The sequence below is a fragment of the Hetaerina americana genome, unplaced genomic scaffold, assembly GCF_022747635.1.
Source record: "Hetaerina americana unplaced genomic scaffold, ioHetAmer1.1.p SCAF_5, whole genome shotgun sequence".
Lineage (NCBI taxonomy): Eukaryota > Metazoa > Arthropoda > Insecta > Odonata > Calopterygidae > Hetaerina > Hetaerina americana.
Window position 1 is genome coordinate 58,214,036 of NW_027287095.1, and position 13,119 is coordinate 58,227,154.

Genomic DNA, 13,119 nt, shown 5'->3' on the forward strand with positions numbered 1-13,119 from the left:
TTGTATGCATGGATATTTCCTATTCAATTTCCCCACTAATATTATATTTTTCTGCGTTTTTTGTCTGCTAGATTTGCCAAGTATTTCACTTTTCTAAATAAATTTAGCATGCACTTAAAAGGTATTTAGAATATTTGTTGGCTTTGTTGAGTTACAATTCATTCAAATTATTTCATAAACACTCCTTCAGTGGTGTGAATTACTCTGTTAATGATTTTAATAGAAAATAAATGTTTTGAAAAATTAGATTTAATACCAGTAGCTTATTCTCTATAATTGGTATGAATGGGTTTTTGAATGGAAAAAATGGAATATTCTCGGAGGAAAATCGTCAATAATTTTCTATACTTTCAAACAGGGGTGAATCCCTTGGAGAAAACAAATATGGGGCAATATATATGAATGGTTTTGTTTGAGTTGAATTTGAAAATTAATAATGTAACAGTATTTTCATAAAATCCTTGCATTGTGTAATCTGTCAGGCAAATCTTGTAGAATATATAAATCATGTTTAAAATGTATTCTGCATCTACATCGCTTATCTCATTGTTCATGAGCAATGTAAAAAATTAATTTTATTTTATTTTTGAACTGGATCTCTTTTATTTAATATCATTTGCATGGCTTAAGGTTTTCCCACTATTTACACTAATTTTAAATTTGGGGTAAATACGTTTACTACAGTGAAAAACACGAAATTCACATTTTTTAAATTGGATATTTCATTACATTTTTTATTTATTTCTTGAATAAAATTTTATTATTAGCTATTTTATTGAGCCTTTTAACCCCTAATTGTCGATTAAAGTGGATCTGGTATAATGCCCAGAGAGGGATTGGTATTTAAAATTCAATATTTTTGGATTTACTCTGCATTATACATAAGAGTATTCTGGAAATAGTTAAGTTGAAGGCAATAGTTTTAAATGTCTCTTACCCAAATTTGATGAAACAATATTTTCTTTCAGATGAGTGAGAACGAGGTCCTGGAACCTAATGTACAAGTCACTAATGTGGACAATGAGAAGATCCAAGTGTTAACCAAGAGTGGAGATGGTGAGAAATTTTAATAGAATCAGAACATGTTATTGCTGTGTTTATGATGAGCCTATAAAATAATTCATGTTTGGATCATTATGGTATCCAGTTGCTTATTTCACGAAGTAGCAGCATTCATAATGTTTCCACAGATATGAAATCCATTATGCTGCATTGCTAATTGGATATTTCTGTCATCCTTGTAGGTTGGAAACCAGAGAATGGGGTACAAGCAAGTGGGCGAGTAGATGGTGGTAGACCAGCTGTGCAGGGTGCTCCCACTTTGGATGAAATCACTAACAGAGTGTTTGAAGAGTTGCTGGCAGGCAAGGTAGCTGAAGAAAAGGCAGGTGGACCCTCATCTAGGCACTGCAATGATGAGGTGGCTTCTACTTCAGAAGACAGGGCATCTGTCAGGGTGAGTGTGTGTAGTTACATAAATAGGTAAAGAAATGTGCATAACCCAGGCATATTATTAAAGGCAGATGGCATTTCTTTGGCCAGTGGTTTAACATAGCATCTAGGAATGTGTTGCACATGATACTTCCTGGGGGAAAACTTTGATTCAAATGCATGTATATATTGAAATTAACATATATTTTTATTTAAATGATAACAGCATAATGGAACTTTCAGTGCCAATATGTCAATATTCATTTTTTCTGCAAAACGGTCAAGTTTTCCAATCTGTTTTCTTTTCTTTTTACAATATTTACCATGGATTTAAATGCAGTAAGTATTTTTGAACACTCCAACGTATTATATGCGTATTACGTAGATTGCTTGAATAATTACACTCAAATCATTGATGTTTAGTACCGATAAAAGCATAGGGAAATGTCTGTGGTCACCATAAATGTTAATTTTAAATGTTTTGAATGAGGTATAGGAGTTATATTTTTAAAACCTATTTGTATTGTGATATAGTTACTTAAAATAAGTTAATCGAATATTAGTTTAGTTTTTATTGCTTTTAGCTTTTATTGCAGTTTTTGGGTAGCACATTGGTGTCTGAAATAAAACGATTGGTCAATAAAGAGTGATAGTGAGCTACTTGGTGGAAATTGTTTGATCATCAGAACTAGGCGTAGGCCAAAGGAACATGTTTCATCTTGCATCGACTGCCACTAATACAATACTGAAGTGAAATCAATAAAAATGTTATCTCATATGCATAATATGTAAAGCTAGCAATACAACCGAATTGAAATTTTGCTTATAGTATGCAATTAATTTTATGATCACTCTTTATTGAACAAACCTTGTAGTTTGTAAGTGTTTTGGCCTTTTCGTTCTAAACAATTAGCATAAAATGTTATGAAGCATCCCTCTGTGGTTCTTATTGCCGTAACCATTTGAGTTATCAGCCAAGTTAGGGCCTTAGAGGGCTTGAGGGCATAATCACCTACCCACCCAAGTGCCCCCTCAATTTTATTTCAAACATTGACGGCTTCCTGATTTCAATTTTTGCATGTAATTGGTAGGAAAGGGAATAGGAAATTTTATCATCCATCTTAAAATGAATTTTCAGTCCTTTTTTGGACTTTTTATTCTAAGCATGTCACTCCTTAGCAGATGGATTGTCTTTATATTAAATATTTATATATTAGTTATTAGATAGACTCATCTCTATTAGTAAACTATTTGTCAATAAATTACTTTGCTCATTTCATCAAATCTGTATGGAAATGCATTTTGAAATAAAAACTAATCATTGCAATTGCATTATGTATTTTAGTCTGAAGATTGGAGCTCAGAACATTCATCAGGGATATTTGGCCGATTTCTCCGTAGGGATTCAGCGAATATGGACAAATCAAGGGTAAGTTTTAGATGGTGTTTGTTTAAGTGACAGGTGGTGACAGAACTGAAAAATTGCCATCTGGCAGTGAATTTCAAAACTGGAAAGATAGAGTCATGTTGGAAAGTCATAAAACTTTGAATCAGGTTTCATCTGATCATTTGTAAGATAACTCTTTTCCTTTGAAATAACCTTTTCCTATAAATTAACCATGCCTTCTGGCATAAAATGGTTGAGAAAAATTTGCCAAAATTTTGTCTCTCACTGTGCCATTTGATGCCAGACAGTATGAAATGGTCCAGTGAGGATCAGAAGTTGAATGTTTTTGCTGAATGCTTTTATGTGATTATGATTCTCAAAGATAAAAAATTCCGAAGTTCTTCCTCATTTTTACATTGTTATAGTGATATTTTATATCTAAGGCAGGACTAATTCTTCAGCAGCTTAAGTTAGGGTTTTCTAACTTTTTGTAAGAGGTTCATATTGCAAATATTGTCTCAGCACCTGTAACACTGTTCTTTTGTAACATCAGGATCATTATCAGCCACCCTTTGCATGAAGAGTTATTGTCCAATGTCAGAATTATTTGCAAATTGCTTTTTGGCACTTTACAAAACCCCAAATTGCGTTACAGAATAACCTCTTGTCTACCTGCAAGATTCTTTGCACTTCTCTCACCTGTCCAGAGAAACATCTGATGTGTACTCTGGTTTACAGTGGTAATCTTTAATGTCTACCATTTTGCAATGAAACCAAGCAGATTAGCTGTAAACATGTGAAAAATCCAAATAATTTTTACCACTGACTCATAATTTCATGTATTCAAGTGCTGATTTTTTAACTTAAAATTATGTTTGATAAGTCCTCTTTGTTCCATCGTTAGTTTTTGGTGAGCTTAATTAAGGTGTTGATAATTTATTGTCAAAACAAGCATTTTGAAATTGTATATGGTCAAAATTAGCACTTCAGGCAACTTAATTCTCTGTGACAAAGAGATAATGTAAATGTTCAAATCAGTTAAGTAAACAAATTTAAGTAGTCACACCTGGTAATGAGTAAGTGCTGATTTCAGTTAGCACTACGTACTTAGAAAGCAATAGAGAAGAGCAGTGTTTGTTTATTAATGAACCTTCAATGTGAAATTCTGCCATATCATCTTCACATTGCAAAGCAATTACATTTAAATTATCATTTGGAACACCAGTTTTCAAAACGGACAATACCCATTTAGGGTGCGGAGGCCATGAATTTATTTATTTCAAAATTTTTAAAAGTTCTATATCCAAATTCAGGCATATGGATTCCCCACATCATTATCCTACCCGCATCCTTCATAGCTAAAAAATTCCAAGATTCTTAGAACTTGTGAACAAATTTTATCATTTCCTGTACATTATTTCGAACAGAAATCATTATATGCATTATTTTTTCTTCAACCAAATGCGGCACGCGTTTATTGAACCTGACATTTTTGTATTCAATTACGTTTGAATCTTGCTATGATATTTCTTGATAGCGCATGTTTCTTGTTAGCACATCTGATCCTTCAGATCCTGGTCCCAATCCCAATTACCATTATCACGTTTTGGTCACCTATTTTTTTTACATTCTACGACAGACTCAAATTAAAAGTTGCCCATGTGTGATAGATAATTCAGAGGCAAAATACCAAAAAAAATGTTAAAAGATGCTTTCTGTTATTAAAAGATCCACATTACTACACAATACATTTCATTTATCTAAACAGTTGTGAAGGATTAATCTTGGCAATAAGAATGACCAATTTTATTTTTCTTGACATCATCACAACACATGGTAATATTTGTTTGTATTGAACGTTTTGGTGATCTTGTTATCAAAATATTATTCATCTATCCAGAATAATCTTAGCATTAATTATTTAATACATATAATTTTTTTTTCATTTAGTGGGAAGCAGTTCTGTTCTGTTTAATGTATGCAATGCACATGGGAAAAGCTAACTATAGAACAGTAACTCCAATTGAAGATGTTCTTCAAATGTTCAATTGGGCTAATTCTTAGGGACATGATTTCCTGTCTCTAGTATAAAAGATAATGGTGTTCTGATGTATCTTGTAATTGATGCACCTGGTTCAGGCATCATTTGGATATTATTATTAATCAGTGTGCAAATTCTCACTAGCTCATTATTGAATTGTTGCTCCTTTCAGGAGTCAAGATTGCAAAAAGCTAAGAAGGGAAGCATGAAGAAAATGAAGCAAACTGTGAATGATGGGATGTGCAATGCCAGTGCATCAGGAAGCGCAAATGTTTCCAGTGGCACAGCAGTAATGCAAACATTAGCCAGTGATTTTGGTGTTGGTAGTCGGATCCCTCCAACACCTAGGCTAAAAACTGGGGTACGACCCCAAGGTCGTTCGGAGAGTGATGGTGAGAAACGTTCAGCATTTTTCATTCATATTTTCTAGTTTGTGAAAGTATGACCTCTCTCTTTGTGTGGCACAGTATCATAACTTTAGTGTGATGAGTGATATACTTCCCTCAAGAAGTGCAGTATAAAAAACCTATTAACTCACAAGCATGATGATTTTGGGTGGGTTTGGTGTTACAGTCAGTATTCCTTCTTCATTGCATTGACAGTGTGTTTTCTACATTTCTTGCTTTTGGACAAAAATAATTATAACATGTTTTGTACATTTAAAATGTCTGTTTTTGTTGTGAAAGTGAATTTTTATTAAGTAAGTCAAACATATGTATGAAATATTTTGTTAAGAGTAAATGATTACTATATCTTGAAAAAGCTGCAATATTTTTATTATCAAGATTGAAAAAAATGAAGTAAGGGTGATGGATCATACCACAGTTTGCCTTCCACTACTCAGATTTCTTGATTTTATTGGCATTTTAATGCAAATCGAATTAAAACCTCATTATATTTGGATAAAATGACTGTGTATGACAATAACTGATACTCCTGATTGAAAGATCTTGGTTTTCTCTGTAAATGGAGAACGTGACTACCTTTTTTTACATTTGCGGCAAAAATAAACTAAATAATAATAATGTCACTTCAGATGTTGTACTCATTGGGGAAGTCAAATTGTGGTGATTGTCACTGTACTTGGAGGCAATGCAACTTAGAAAATGTTTTATAATTATCAATGAAGCATTTAACCGTCTTATCCGTATTGTGCTTCAAGACAGTAAAGTGGCCAGGAATTCGCCAATTTAAATATTGGATCGAATTGTAATTAAGGAACTCAGAGAATTAGCTTTTTTTCATGAGCACACGTATTAGTATGCTATATTTATGCAAAATAAAAAATGATTTGCTAAATATGCAAGGTCACTATCATTGGGAACTTATTTCTTTTCTATTAGATATTACCATGGTTGATACAAGTAACTCTAAGCTTCTTCTCTTCAATAAGCATCAGGTCAAAATTGTAACTGATAACTAGGAATAATCTCTTGGAACAAATATTCATCCTGAAGAGGAAATGAAAATATATTCAAGGCATCAGCATTTATAATGAATGATAGTTGAACTTAAAGAAAATATAAAATTTGCTGTGGATAAGAATTGCAATGCATGTACCTTCTGAAAGACTTCCTCAGGATAAGAATTTTGTACAGATTATATTAGGCAATAAGAAGTCCATTGTTTCATAAGGATTTGGATGAATTTAACGTTTCAAGGCATACTGAAATCAAATATATATATTTTCAATATATTTATATAGGTACATTATTTATATATATGTATATAATGCTCAAACGTATATATGCTCAAACGAGCCATCAAAAAAACTCCACTGTTATAACACTAACTGCATGCATTAATAGCCAAGCACTCCTAATAAATTAGAATCAATTATTTTGAAAGCTAGGATTTGATTCTTGCACTGAATATTGTCTCTCTCTCTTTAGCTTTTCTTTTGTTGGTTGGTCATACTTCATTGGCACTGCACTGCAATATGAAGGTTAATGTAGATGCACAACTAAAACTGTAATATTTTAAAGTATGACATGTCTTTGGGAAGTGACATCTAGAGTAGATCTTCCTTTGCCCATCACATTATCCCACTCATCATCATTGCATCTATTCTATCCAGTTTGATATTATATGCCAAGATTTTGGGCTGGTATCATGAAAGGCATATTAATGAGAGATTCAGTGGGTAAAAACTGTATACAAGAAGCACAGTTATCAGTTGCTAAGACAATACAGATCTCATCAGAAGTAATTCTGACAGGAAGGGTTCCTCAAATGCCTGGAAACAAAAATTATGTATCATAGTGGAGTTATTTGTAATGAATCATGTGAACATAGCTTCAGGTGCTTTTTTTGCCAGTATTCTACCTGTAATGTTATGTGTAAGTCAACTTTCACAGACTTAGGTAGTCTCCAGCTCCTGACACAATATGGGATTGGAACACATTTTTTGCCGACGAGTCAGTTTAATATATACTTCAACAGATAACCAATAGGGGTGTATACTTTGAATGCTCTGAAAAATGATTGGTGCTTTTGTTAGTAAACTTTATGATTGGTAAGGCTTTAATCAGTATATCAAGATAGACAATTGAAATAGTATGTTGTGTTAATCTGGAATATATTTCAAGTTTGTTGGTGTAGGGTTGAAAATAATTTAATCTTGATTCAAATACTGGGAAATTTAAAAAAATTAATTGAGTGTAGAGGTAGAATTGGTGTATTTGCATTTTCCATTTAGCCGAAAGATTAAAATTTTTGTTCAGTGCATTACAGGAAACAATGTATGAAGTAATGAAGATAAATTTCAAGAAAATTAATGATATAATTGAATTTTGAGGAAGAGAGAAGGTTTAGTTAGACATAGTGGTAGGGAATGAATGTAGAAAAGGGGCAGTCAAGATATTTTAGTGGTATTTTGGAAGAAAATCGGTATTTTAGTATGTTCATCAGGAGTATTTTGTCATCGAAAGAAACATTTGCAAATAGGGGATAGCAATATGGAGGGAATATTTTATGCAAGATGGTAAATACCAAATTAGTGGTATGAAGAGTAAATACCAAAATGCAGGAATTTCATTGTGTAAAAATCATTTGCCTTGACTGTTATATAATCCTGGAACCCTTAATATCTGGCAGAGTGCCCTAGACAGTTAAAATGGTCTGATATTCTAGGTACTTGAAATGGAAGAAGATATTGTGATGAATTACTACGTGAACAATATTGATTTCAAAAGCATAATTTGAGCTTCTTATGGACTTTTTAAGGCAGACTATATGAATTAATTTTTCCCCAAGCCATGAGTGACAACATAACAGCTTAAGGAATAATAATGAAAGAGTCAATATTTTTTACCTTTGAAAAATTCAAAGAACTGCAGGAATGAAGAAATAGTTACTTTAACAGATCAAGATTCGAATCCCAGTCTGGTGCAAATTATTGTTATATTATGAAATTTCTGCATTTTGATGCATATATTATGGCTTTTTTTGCCATTATATTACTTCTTAAAATTAACTGTCCCAGGATTTCCCCCACTTCTTTTTGATAGTTGATACTTAACTGTGGAAATTTTATGCTGTACCACAAGACTCCAAAATCGGGTCTTTGAGTCAGAGGATGAGTGTAAATTAGAGACTTCTAAGATATGGGTGCAGAGGAGATTAAAGAAAATAAGTTGGATGGAAAGGGAAATGATTCACTCTCAAGTATTGCTTGGAGAAGTGTGGAAGCTGTGAGGTAAATGTTGAAGAAAGCAGGAAAAGTGGATGGGAGAAGATATTGAGAAGTGGTAGGTCTCAAAGGCTATAATACAAGGAAAAATGTTAGGTAAGCTAGGAAGAGACTAGGCTTTTTGAACTCCATGAAGGCAGGTAGCAATTGAAGAAGGAAATAATATAGGATAAAATAGAAGGTGGAGGAACATTGTATAGTACAATATGTAATGCAGCATATATTCATGTACCATAGAGATCAATGTAAAACTTCCATGGTATTTTTTGATTATCAAAATTAAGAACAAACTGTGAAATGTATAATTGTTGCCTGAAATAATGTTTTAATGGAAGTAGATATATTAGGTTAAAAATGTCTAGTGTTGGCATTGAATTTTTTGAGAAAATTTGTTAAATTATCAATAGCATAACAAGATTTTTAAACTACGCTATGGTGGAAAATATGCGTACAATTTGGAATCACATTATTAGAATCAATTAATATATAAATAATCTTCATCAATCAATTTATTGTGTACTTAGGTGGAATTAATATTTAGTATAGGAGCACATAACATTTGCACCTGCTTATTTTAGGAGCTAGGTATGCATCTAAGAGTGTGTAGGATAAGCATTGACAAAACATGAAAACCTTCTGAGACTTATAGGAGATGCAATGAGGAAAATATTCTCTCTCAAATGACATAAAGCCTATGCAATGCATTACATTGGGAAAGGTGGGTTCAAAAGAGGCAAAGATAGTGCTTGGTGGTCTTGAATCAACTGTAAAGTGAATATGCTGTTCTCCCTGGCCTAGGAGACAATAGGGAAGGAGAAGAATGGCTCATCTTGCCAGGTGCCTTCCTTTCCTAGCCCTGAGATAACTGATGGTGAACTTGAGCATTTGTAAGACACACCCATCTATTGGTGGTGATTTGAGGAAAAAACGTGCAAGTGGTACTTGGGTTTTTATGGCATTTTTTAGGAACCATCAAAAACCTACTTTTAACTGGTGGAGTAGCTATGATGATGTATGCACGGAATGCCAGACATATGTTATCATTTGTTCTCCAACTATGTGGGTCATCTATTAAGTCTTCAGGACAAAAATTGAAAACCAAATTATTTTGGGTAGATTTTTTTATTTGTCAAAATTATCTCCTTTTAGCTCAATACTCTTTTCTCAGTGCTTTTCCAACTTTTTTAAGCCATCCAACAAGCAGGATTTTGGGAAGTCCTCAAAATAGAATTGTGTTGGTAATGACCCCACTCTACATGAATAGTTTTCTGGCTAGCCATTTTTTCAATTTTGCAAATGAAAGGAGTCACTTGGCACAAATATGGGGAATACAGTGAATTTTGTAATAATTGGAACTTTCCATAATTTTTGCCATTGAAAAAGCCATGCATTGTCTTAATGGGAGAGAATTTTTATCTTTGCAGAATGAGGATGGTTTTTCTCGATTATTTCGCCCAACTAATACAATAGTCATGCATAGTACTCTTCATTTATCATTTGTCCTTTTGGCAAGTAATCGATGTAATTCTGCATGCATCCCAAAAACTGTGGCCATCACCTTGTCAGCCAATTTCATCAATATTTCCTTTTTTAAAAGTCGGATAGCCTTTAGAAACTCACTGTTTCTAGAGTTCCTTAGTCTTTGGAGTGAAGTAATGCATCCATTTTTCATTCCCAGTTATGTATTGATGTAGAAATATATCAGGCTTGCGATGAAAAAAGCACCAAACCAGCCTCTGAATCGAGCACATAATTGCGTTTATCTCCTATGAGAGCAAACCTGGAAATCATCGTAACAAGATTTTTTTGCACCTAATTTTTCATGCAGAACTGAAAACACTGTACTTTGTTATATGCCTGTGACCAAAAATATTTCACAAACTTTGATTCGCCGATCACTCAAAACCATATCATGAATTTTGTCAATCATTTTGGAGGAAATCACTTCCACCGGATGTCCCAAATGATGATCATCCACGTTTAAATTCATTTACCTAATTGGAAACAGTCATGAACCCTGAAGCAGATGTGCCATGAACTTAATCAACTCAGCTTTGATCTCTTCTAGTATTAAGCCTTATAAATAGCAGTAAATATTCACAGCACAAAACCCATTTTTTTCCATTTTTGTAAATAAACAAAGTCAGTTTCTTTAATCGGCATTGAAAATAAAATAATTTGATAGATATGGCTGACACTTAAACAGCAATCTAGTAAGAGATGAGGCTTACTAGAAGCAAACCTTTTCTGACACTACAATTGCCATCTGTTGGATTTTATATGAGAATAGTTGGAGGATAAATAAATATCTCATGATAACCTACCTTATTTTACACAGCTATGTTTCTTAGTCATCGAGTATTCAAATAATTAATGCAATTCAATTTTAAGTCAGTTCTTTGTGTATCAATTTAAATTGAATGTTCAAATCACAGTGATAACTTTTTTCCATTCAAAAATGTACATCAGGCTTGTATTCACAAATATGTAAAGGTACTAAAGATTGCTAAATTTGGTGATACATGTGAACTGAGTAATTGGCCCAAGTTGAATGACTGGGGCAGCTGAATGTCATGGCCAGTAAACATGAATTAATTCTCGTTTATAGATTTCAGTAAGTAGCTTTATTGCTTTTTTATCATTTCTTACTGTTAGCTTATCACTCTAATATGCCTCTCCAACTGCAGTACATAATAATTTCATATAAGAAATACTATGATACATGATCTCTTAGGAAATTAAATAATAAATTTTATCTGTTGAAGAATAGATCATGGCATGGTTTCGGGAAGAGCGACAACTTTTCCCCAAAATTCTGATTTTATTCTGTTTTATAGTATGTGAATTAGAATATTGTACTTATTGGAATCTGCTACAATGAGGCTCAAAAAAGAATAAAAGTAATTATTATTAGCCCTTATCAATTATATGACGGGGTTATCTGTTGCTACATTTGGCAATTATTTGCTGTTATTATAATATTCGTTGTGTCCATAATTATATTTTATTTATTTTCCCAAGATTGCATATGACAGTAGATTGAAAGTTGAGATGTATCTGATCAATGTAGCGTTGTAGATCTAGATTCTCCTCTGCCTGCATACTTTGCTCAGGAAATTTAGCCAAACTTTTGTTCATCCTGCCATTCTGTGTTAATTATTTATGGAGTCTCAATAGTCCAAATATCTTGATTAGCTGAGAATTGTGGCTTATTCTTCTTAGGACAAAGGAAAACAAATCGTAACACTGCTTATCTGCAATGCCTAATTAGCTATTTTACAATGCTGAAATGCTAGGGGTTGAGTTTATCTTGGGCATTGCTAAAATATTTTTATGTCTTTTGAGGTCTAAGGAAAGTGAAGGGAAATAGAATATCAACTTATAATCATTAGAGAAGAAAGAGCTCATCTCCCATATTTGTACAAATTGTAACATATCTGAAATTTTTCCAACCATTCATCATATTTTATTGAAATACTAAGCTCTTTATAGATGGGAATTCTAGCAGAAAAAAAGTGAAGGTTGATTTGATCACATTTTCAAACAGTGACAATGGGCATTTATTCCATGAGTCAATAATATACTATCATTGGCTCTGGAAACAAATACCATTTGGTACTTGGTGAGCATTACCCTTTTAAACACTCGCAAGTATGAGGATCCACTGACATGAAAAAGGTACCCTACGTACCCAAAACTCTGACTGCTCTTTTTTTATCCACTCACCTTCTTTGTCAAGACAAGTAGGCGGGTGGAAAGTTGTGACTGTGCTGAGGGTGGAGGAGTCTGTACTGTTTTAACATACTGTTATTATCTGCCTACTATGAGTCGGGCAAGTAGCAATTTCTGATAAATAACATCCCAGGTTGGACACAGTAACCAGAATAAAGTTGCGAGGAGTGGTCAATAAATTTGTTAGTGAGTAAGGCAAAAAAGTATAGTGGTGTAGACTTATCTTTTGAGGCATAAATGCCAGTTTGGTAGATTCTTGCTTTACACAACCCAAATGAAAAAATGTGGGTAAGCTACACTCAAATTTTATAAAAAAGTTATTACTCATTATAACTTGCAAAAAAAAGTTTTCACAATATTTTCCGGTAGCTGAAAAATCTATCTATAGCTCTATTATTTTTATGTCACGTTCATTACAGCATTACAGAATACTTAATGAACCTCCTGTTCAACAGTAAAACACCAATATAGGTCGCCTATTTTTTTTTAACAGCTAAGAGCAAAAAAAATTGCCTCATCGTTATATACTGGTTAGATCAGAATTAGCTCTCTCGTCACTCCTTTCTTGTTTTCCCCATCTCAATTAATATCAACTGTAAGCTTTTAAATTTCCATAGGTAACCTCATGAATTACTTCATTCATAACGCTATTTATATGTAATTTGATAGCCCTATAAAATGACTGCTGTTGTTTTTGTTAATAATGACATCGTTTGCTTCAATAGAAATAGTTAAGTAATTTCTTCGAGGTAGATTTTTCTGGGGGTGGGGAAAGGATATAGAGAAACATCAGCATTATTAGCCTACTCTAAATGAGAGATGCTAGGATGCCCACAG

At 33.0% G+C, this 13,119-nt stretch overlaps 1 protein-coding gene across 2 annotated transcripts in view; it reads left to right on the forward strand.

Moving 5' to 3' along the window:
* Positions 1-13,119, forward strand: part of loco (locomotion defects) — a 104,347-nt gene that overhangs the window by 86,598 nt on the left and 4,630 nt on the right. Inside the window, exons 10-13 of one of the 2 annotated variants that reach the window (XM_071592890.1) lie at positions 969-1,056; positions 1,245-1,456; positions 2,777-2,860; positions 5,032-5,251. In XM_071592890.1, the coding sequence (XP_071448991.1) occupies positions 969-1,056; positions 1,245-1,456; positions 2,777-2,860; positions 5,032-5,251 (604 nt within the window). Of the gene's footprint in view, positions 1-968; positions 1,057-1,244; positions 1,457-2,776; positions 2,861-5,031; positions 5,252-13,119 lie in introns of those variants that run through there. The other variant, XM_071592891.1, reaches the window with a different exon arrangement.